Genomic DNA, 9399 nt, shown 5'->3' with positions numbered 1-9399 from the left:
ATTTTCAAATTTGAGATTAGTGACTATATATATATATATATATATTATATGCTATTAATGAGTTTCAATTAAGTTATTGATCGCTTATTGATTACAAATAATTATATTCATTAAGATTGACTACACAAATTATTATTTTAAAAATTAATAGACAATTTCAATTATCGCTATAAAAGTCATATTATAAAAAAAAAATCTAACTACAATATAATATTAATTAAAATGAGCATATTTTTTTAAAAAAAAATTACTGATGCCACAATGCACACCATAAATTCCACATTATCATATAAAATAAATAAAGTATTAAAATATTTACTGAAAATTAAAATTAGCTTCTTAAAATAAAATAAAATAAAATAAGTAGTAAATGATATGTATGGTCGATCATCATCTCGTATATGCTTGTTGCTTTCTCTCCGTTTGACCCGGACAAATTTTCATCTCTCATTTTTTGAGAGAAACTGCGATTATCTTTCTAACAAAAATCTCTAGGGCAAAAAGTTTTAGATTCAGTTTTCCCTTTCATATTGTGGATCTGATTTCAGAGTATTGTACTTTGATTTTATTCCCATTGAGTAGTAGGCAATAAACAATTAAAAATGGCAACAATGAGGCTAGGTTCCAAGCCGGAAGAGTTTCAATTGGAAGGTCAAACTTGGTAAGCCTCACAAAGCTCTTCATTTTTTTTTTTTTTGCTTGACATGATTCTTCTCAATGACGTACCTCATTGTTTGAATTTATTCTAGGATTTGTGGTCTGAAACTTATCTTTCTGCCTAATTTTGGTTGCCAAATTTTTGGCGTGTTGAGGAGATCAGTAGCTAGATGTGTTTTTTATCTCCATGTTAAGGTTTTCATCAGCGTAGGGTTGATTTTGTGTCTTTAATTCGATCGGTCCATGCTCTTGTTAGTTTTTATACCTTTTGGTTGTGTAGGGTACGTCTTTATATGGAAAGAGCACTAGGCTTGACGGTGTAGTACGGATATTTTCATTGAACTTTTGGTGGATGCAACTCTACCTACATACACCAATTTTTAATCCCGAAAGGCAAATGTTGTTTCAATGTCATTTTACTCCTGATTACTCCATGTTATAGGTAGGACTCATACATATATATCGGTGGTTTCTTTATTATGTGGATTCTATGACATAGTATTTTTTAAAAAAAAATTAAAAAAATTACACATGATCAATAGAAATATCAAGTGTTCATGTATCCGACACAAGCGTGGAGAGGGTAGTAGATTGAAGGTCAAAGTGTCAGAGTGTGTGTTAATGTTCCTGTTGTTATGTTTCAGATGCTTTGTCGTAGAAAGGCAAGGATGAGAAGCAGAAAAATGTCTTTTTAGCCTGTAAATTTGAAATTGTTTTGATGTCGTGAGTTTTTAAAACTCATTGCAAACCTGTGTCTTCTTTTCTAAGGATCATAATTGTCGTTGGTTTTTCTTTTACGTGCTAAAAAAGACTCATAGATCGTGATCAGTTTTCTGCATCTCACAGGATATGTAAGAATGAATTGCTCAGTGATATCTCAATCAAGGTCGGAGAGGTGTTCTTTCAGCTCCACAAGGTGTTTTTCGTTATATGAAACCTACCTTCTTTTACTATCATTTAATTTGTTCACTAGAAGCATTCATTTGTAGAACAGATTTCAGTTAAGTCTTAATTGCAATATCCAGCTCAAACTTTATTTATGCTGCTATATCTTTGCCGGTTCCTATATACAGTGATGAACTATCATTAATGTTTTGTTAGTTTACTTACTCAAAAACGGTTTGATGAAGATTTACTAGCTATGCAATATCCGAAGCAACTTAACTTTGAGATGAATGATGAATCAGCTTATCGTGTATGTATCTTCTCTGTAATTTGCAGTTTCCATTGATTAACAGAAGTGGGTTGCTGCACAAAATGATCAGCGAATGGCACAACGATGATGATGCAAAAGATTGCATACTCGAGCTTCATGACATCCCTAGCGGCGCCAAGACTTTTGAGCTTGTCGCAAAGTTTTGCTATGATGTGAGGATAGAGTTGAATTCTTTGAATGTGGTTGCTCTTCGATGTGCTTCCGAATACCTCGAGATGACTGAACATTATGGAGGAGGAAATCTGATGATGCAAACTGAAAACTTCCTCGAAGAGGTTCTCGGGTATTGGAGCGACTCAATGAAAGCACTCTTAACATGTAAGGATGCTCTTCCTCATGCAGAAGAGCTCAACATTGTGAGTAGATGTATCAATTCATTGGCTGGAAAGGCATGTGCTGATCCGACGCTATTTAGTTGGCCAACCGATGGACAAGGTAACATGAAGAACGTGGGGGGTAGTGTACTTTGGAATGGAATTGGAACAACAGGAAGGGAAAGGTCCCCAGGTGCTGATTGGTGGTATAAAGATGTTACTTTCCTCGACTTTCCTATCTATAAGAGGCTGATTCTTGCTATGAAGTCGAAAGACATGAAGGCAGAGGACATTGCGGGATCTTTGGTGCAATATGCAAACAGATGGCTTCCGGGATTGACTAGGCACTCAGGCTCACAAGAAAGTTGCAATACCTTCAATTCTTCCAGCTCTTTGATTCAATTGGAAAGTGACCAAAGGGTTCTACTCGAACAGATAGTCGAGCTCCTGCCCCTGGAAAAGGGTGTCACTTCTTCCAAGTTTTTGCTTGGCTTTCTCCGAAGCGCTATAATACTACAAGCAAGTCCCCTTTGCAGGGAGAATTTGGAAAAGAGGGTGGGGGCTCAATTAGAGGATGCTACACTAGAAGATCTCCTAATACCCAATCTCGGTTACTCAATTGAAACTCTTTACGACGTCGACTGCATGCAAAGAATCCTTGACTATTTCATTTCTGTTAACCACCCGGAACGATCCTTGACGACTTCACCTTGCGTGGAGGATGAGGGACAGTTGATTGCCTCCTCTACGGCACTGACATCTATGACCATGGTAGCAAAGCTGGTGGATGGCTACCTTGCAGAAGTAGCTTCGGATGTTAATTTAAAGATTCAAAAGTTTCAATCCTTGGGGGCTTTAATTCCTGACTATGCCAGGCCATCAGATGATGGAATCTACCGTGCTATCGATGTTTTCTTAAAGGTATGTGTTTGTTTGTATATATGATCTTCTTTTTTTTCCCTTTTAACTTTAGCGAATGTTGGTTGGTTGGTTCGCTGGTTCAACATTGCCTCTAATGTATAATAGATAGATAGTTAGTTCCACAAAGTCTTTTTTTTTCAGTCCAATTTTCCTTTTATCCAATCCAATAGTTCCGTGGCTAGCTAATTAACAACATGCACAATATGTATGCACTTCAGTCACATCCGTGGCTAACAGATTCGGAGCGGGAACAACTTTGTCGACTAATGAACTGCCAGAAGCTCTCTTTGGAGGCATGCACACATGCGGCACAGAACGAGAGACTGCCTCTTCGGGTCATTGTGCAAGTGCTCTTCTTCGAGCAACTTCGCTTGAGGACGACTATAGCAAGTTGGTTTTTCGCCAATGATAACACGGACATTAACCCTGATATTAATGCTCCTCGTATGCTACCTAAGATCAATAGCCGGCACAACCAAGAAGACCAAGATTTCCAGAACTTGAGCTACGAAGAGATGCGATCCAGAGTATTTGAACTAGAGAGGGAGTGCTCAAGCATAAGAGAAGAAGTCAAAAAGATGGAAAAGCCGAAAAGTAATTGGAACATCTTAATAGGGAAATTTGGACATGGGATGAGATTGAAGCGGTCTGGTAGTACAAAAAAATAACAACTAGCTCATCTTAATAGGCACCGTACGTAGAGATTTACACTTTTTATTCTTCACTCTTTTTATACATGTATGACTCGATCTCTCTGTACGACTTAATTTTCAAACTAAACTTGTCTTCTTGGAACGAATGAAAAATTAATACAATTTATTCTGCATGCATATTTCACAAATGTTAATTAGATGATCGATGATTGTTACTATCATGATAATTTTTTCATTTTACATTTTTCTCCTCTCTAGTTTAGTTGAATTATTATGAACTATATATAGTAATTAAAGGGCCGTGTGTCTAGAGTAGTCATTCGACATATTGATATAAAATTAATTTGTTAATATCATGTCTCAACCAATGTGGAATTTGTTGACGTGTAACATCTTATTAGGTCTAGAGTCTTCGCCAATTACATTCTTTAAAACGCCGAGTTGGCAAAGAGCATTCTAATAGCTAAGAATTAAAATTACTAGCTAGATTAATAAAGGAGCTGAGTAATTGCTACTTAAATTCTAGGTCAGTAGATACTTAAACTCATTTCAAAACTAAATTTTAACTCTAAATCCTAAATTTTAACTAAATTTTAACAATCTGAATACACTGTCACTTCACCATAGCCTAAAATATGCATCCATATTAAAGCCTCAAATTATTAAATAAGGTTGTAATTTAATTTGTTCACTTGAAAGAGATATTGAAAATGAACACATTTTTTATTTTTAATATTATATTTTACTTTCTAATCTAATTGAGGATCTTTTAATGTTTTTTTCAATTAATGTTAGAGATTAATTCCTTTTATAGAATATCTCTAATCTTAAATTATAAATGTCTATTATAATTTAAACTCACATACCTTATAAATTGAACCACCTGAATTGATAATCTATGTCAACACAAAGAAGCTATAGAAACATAAATAAGAACTGTTGTCACACTAAGAAGGTGCATCATGGTTCTAATTGAAAGTCATTCATTGTGATTTGCTAAATCATGTGATTTTAATATTTAATGATTAATTAATTTAAGTTGGTTTGGAGCAATTGTAACATTGTGAAAGATTGACTAAAGGGAGTGAATAGATGGCACATAAAGATCTCATACATTCAAATCAAATCAAATCAAACAATTAGTCTATCCTGCGTGTGTGAAATATGTAAGAAAAAATAATAAAATAAAAAGAATAGTAATGATAAATTTATTATTCATCCTAGTTTATGATTCATCTTGGTTTTGGTGCAATGCTTTAAGAGAAAAACTCATAATAAATTGGTTGAGCAAAGATGCTCTTAAAAATTTAGTGGATTTATAGTTTAGATCACTTATATGCATTTTCTTTTTTTTAAATATAGGTATTTAGGTCTTCAAACTGATTAATTCTAAAGATGACTAATTTGACCTCACAAAAATTTTTTACCGGTCATCAGGATAAATCAGAAAATATAGATATCACGGGAGGTCCATTGTCATAGGTAGTTCAACTTCTTACATGCTCGTTGCCTAGGGATCTCACCCCATTATTTATCATTGTACCATTTTCCCAGGAGCTTATAGAGATTTGCTCTTGATTGACCTTAGAGGATTATAGCCTTTAAATCAATATTTTTAGATCTATTAAATTAACTTAGAATTATAACCCCTAAATTAACCTACTTTAGAATAATAATAAAATTTTTAAACCAACCTTAAAGGAATGCTAACCTTCGAGAATTGCAATCTTCCTTTTACAAGGATTTAAATTAGAGTGTGGAGAAAGAAATATAGAAAAGCTTTGATCTCACTCTAGAAAAATTAAAAGAAAAATTAGAAAGTGGGAATAGTTACTCAAGATAGGTAAATGTGCAACTAAAGCTTCAAATGCATAGGAAGCCCTTAAAGAGAAGTTTGCTTTACTTGTTGATAAATATCTCTCTAGAGCCGGGTTATAGATGATTTCTAACAATTATAGTTCAAATTTAAGCTTATCCATTGAAATAATAGTGATATCACTCATCCTAAGTGATCTAATATCATCAATCCCACGGTAAAATATATGTAAGTAAATAACGAAGGATATTTTTTCCTAATGCAATAACCCTTTGTATAGGGAATATCAGATATTCAACGAGATATTTTCACTAAAAAAAGTACTATGTTGGGACTAATTCTGAGACGAATTTCTAAAAAAAATTTCATTGTAAAAATATTTGGGACGAAATTTGCGATGAAAAATTTTCGTCCCAAAATTCTCATTGCCAACTTGACGATGAATTTGGGGAAGAAACTGCAAAATTGGGGTCGAATTCAACGATGAAATTGGCAACGAATTATAATTGGAAAGTGCAAGTACAGAAATAACAATTCTCTACACTCACCTTTTTTTTGTTTCCTTTTTTCTATTTTTCTGAAAATATTTTTGTTTGTTTTGGAATTTTGGCCTTTTTTTGCTGAAACTAATTTTTTTATTTTGACCTTTTTTACCAAAAATAATTTTTTTTTGAATTTCGACTTTTTTTTTTGCCAAAAAGATTTTTTTTTAATTTTGGCCTTTTTTTGCTAAAAATATTTTTTAAAATTTTGGCTTTTTTTTGCCAAAACTATATATATATATATATATATATTGAATTTTGGCCTCCTTTTTTTGTTGAAAATAATTTGATAGTAACAAGATGAATAATACTCACTAAGATTGAGATGATAATGTTAAGTAGATAATGTTGAACAAATAAACAAAGATTCAAGTACAAAGAAAAAGGATAACTAAATCGATTTAGAAAAACCAAAGCTCTGATACCAAATGATGTGAACCCAACGAGAAAGATATCTCAAGAACCCACAACGAATTGAAGACAGAAAGAAGGAAGGTCTAAGAGGATAAGATGGATGAAAAGAAACCTTGACCCAATGCTTAGGAAAGCATGAACCTTGGTATAGAAGATAGGAGATGCTACAACCTTGGGATTGAGGTTGATAAGTCTTTGAACGCTACAAGGAGATGCCTTGATAAGTTCTAGTTCAATGAAGAACCAACAAACGAGAGCCTCACCGTGCTTTACATTAAAAAATATGTCAAAGATACATGTGTGGTCGTCACCCCCTTTATTTATAGCTATAGGGTGACCAAAAAACTCTAAAAGGCCAAAAGAAAGCTCATTTAGTAAAGGCCTATATAGACTACTTAGCCATTTTAAGTTTATGCCATTATTACAACCCAAATAAAGATAGAAATTGAGTCTAAATTGAGCCTACATATCCATACTACATAGATATGAGACTTAAATGCTAATTCACCTCATCTAAGGCTTGAATTAGGTTGACTAAGCCGGATAACTTGCTCTTGATCAAACTTTCTTCAATGGTAGCTTTGGCCTTGACATCTTTAATTAGCATATTAAGTGTTTCCTTCATTTTTTTTAGCCTTAGCCCTTGTAATTGGGCCTCCATTGATGCATAATGGATCATCATTAATATCTAAAGTGGGTTGAGCATAATCCATATCATAAGCTTGTTGCGCAACTTGTTGTTCGCCTTCTTTTACTCCATCACAAGCTAACTTCATAGCCAACGGATGAGCAGAACTCCACCTCCTAAGTGTGTTGCCACTGTAGGAAGTCAACAGAATCAACGCCTATAGATCAACAAAAGAACTCTGGGAGAAATTCCTAGAGCTACATGAAGGGACTTCTAAAGCCAAGCTCATGAAGTGGGACCTGCTCTAGAATCAACTAACGAACCTTCTGCTAAAAGAAGGAGAGTCGGTCGCTCAACTACACGCTAAACTAAAGGAGTTGATCATCAAACTCACAAATCTCAAAGAAATTGTAACAAACTAATATTCACTAAGGTATGCACTAAACGTTTTCCCAAGAATGCCCGAGTGGATGTCCATAATCGATTCATATTATATCTCCAAGGATCTAGAGGCAAGTTTATTAAAAAGTTTATTTTCTACTTTAGAACTTCATGAATCTAGATGTACAGAACTAAGGAAAGAGTTAAATCAAAGATATTACCCTAAAGGAAAAATGGACGAACTAGACTCTGAATCTTCGACGACGAAGACAAAGCAGCCCTCATGGTAAGAAACTTTAGTAAATTTCTTAAATCTAACAAATTTCCCAAGTCACAGGAAAAGAAACACCTTCAAAGCAAAAGGAATATACGATGCTACAACTACCAAGAAAAGGGCACATCAAGGACAACTGCCCAAAACTAAAGAAGAAAAAAAAAAGAAAAACAAAAAGGGCTAAGAGGAACAAAGCAGAAAAACATAAAAGCTACGTGGGATAAATCATCGTCTTCTAAGTCTGAGATCGAATCCTATGCCAGATTGGCACTAATGGCAAACCATCAGAGGGGCATAGAAAGTTCCTCAAAAATGAACATCGACGAAGGGGGAGAGTTTTCAGAAAAAAGTACCAACAAAGGGGGAGCATCGGATAACGAAATCATCACCGTAAGTAAGGTACATTCCTGATCTTCTTGTTAGGATGTATACTAAAAGCCTAGCTTTTGAATGAACATTTATTTTGAAATGAGAATCACATTGGTCAAATATCTACATTTAGTAAAATACAATTATCCATTTAATTTATATTGTAGATAACATGGTGTGTGGTGTCACATAAAAGATCATGTTATCAGTTCCTTATAAATTATAAATAATAGCTCACAATCAAGATGGATTGGGACAAACCATTGGAATGGTTGTAGTGTAATTTGATATTAGTTTGTCTTGACTATAAAATTACACTAGTACACTATGTGTGTATTGAACAGGACTATTTGATGTTGTTTCTTTTTATACTGACTACATAAAAGAACAGAACCTCTGTTATTATGGATGTGCGTACTCTTAATCACGATATAATAACATATACTTAGTATTTATTTCTTTAATTTATCAATGGGTCAGATTTATTCATTAAATCAATAGGCTCGATAAGTTGAAAATAATATAATTTATATGATGTGTTGTTGATTATAGAAGGAAATTGTGTCCTAGTTATCTAGGTTGATAGTGTCCCCTTTAGGAGCTCATAAGGATTATCATGTAAACCCTGCAGGTGGACTTAGTCCGACATGATAATGAAGTTGAGTGGTACTACTCTTGGAGCTAGATACTAATTAAGTGAGTTGTCAATAACTCATTTAATTAATGGACATTCGATATCTTAAACACAGAGAGATTAATACACTCATGATAAGAAGCTCATAATGTAATATGTGATTGGTGCGGTAGTTCAATAATAACTCTTTAGTGGTATGAGTTATTATTGATGAACTTGAGTTGGGTGTTCGGGTCAAACACAGGAAGCTCAAGCTCATCGGGAGGTCAAAACTAATTCCTCCTCTAGATCCTTGTTGTGGCCTCTATAAAGCCTCGCGTTCACTGGTTTTGATTTTCCTTCTTACCCAAATGAGGGGTCAGCCACATCCTTGCTTGGTGCCCAAGCAAGGGGTCGGCCAAGTCCTCTTGGTGCCCAAGATGTGGGCCAGCCAAGCCATGCTTGGTGCCCAAGCATGGGGCCGGTCATACAAGAAGAGAAAAGGAAGTTTTGTTGAAAACAAAATTTTGTTAAAATCTTTCCTTTTATAGCTTTCTATAATGGATTAAAAGATAGATTTTAATTTTGTTAAAATCTTTCC

The 9399-nt window shown here is 34.2% G+C and overlaps 1 protein-coding gene across 1 annotated transcript; it reads left to right on the top strand.

Moving 5' to 3' along the window:
• The first annotated feature begins 602 nt into the window (after positions 1-602).
• LOC122026670 (BTB/POZ domain-containing protein At5g03250-like) lies at positions 603-3776 on the top strand. Its single transcript, XM_042585399.1, has 4 exons — positions 603-661; positions 1504-1573; positions 1879-3108; positions 3327-3776. Exons 1-4 carry the CDS (start codon positions 603-605, stop codon positions 3774-3776), a joined length of 1809 nt encoding a protein of 602 aa, XP_042441333.1.
• Positions 3777-9399: the final 5623 nt, after the last annotated feature.

Source organism: Zingiber officinale, chromosome 10A (assembly GCF_018446385.1).
Source record: "Zingiber officinale cultivar Zhangliang chromosome 10A, Zo_v1.1, whole genome shotgun sequence".
NCBI lineage: Eukaryota > Viridiplantae > Streptophyta > Magnoliopsida > Zingiberales > Zingiberaceae > Zingiber > Zingiber officinale.
Note: the sequence above shows the minus strand (reverse complement) of the source record. Positions and strands in the feature narration are given on the sequence as shown.

Coding starts and splice junctions, on each gene's coding strand:
- LOC122026670 (XM_042585399.1), top strand. CDS start 603: ATGGCAACAATGAGGCTAGGTTCCAAGCCGGAAGAGTTTCAATTGGAA. Junction 1,574..1,878: donor TGTTCTTTCAGCTCCACAAG/GTGTTTTTCGTT, acceptor TGTAATTTGCAG/TTTCCATTGATTAACAGAAG. Junction 3,109..3,326: donor CTATCGATGTTTTCTTAAAG/GTATGTGTTTGT, acceptor TATGCACTTCAG/TCACATCCGTGGCTAACAGA.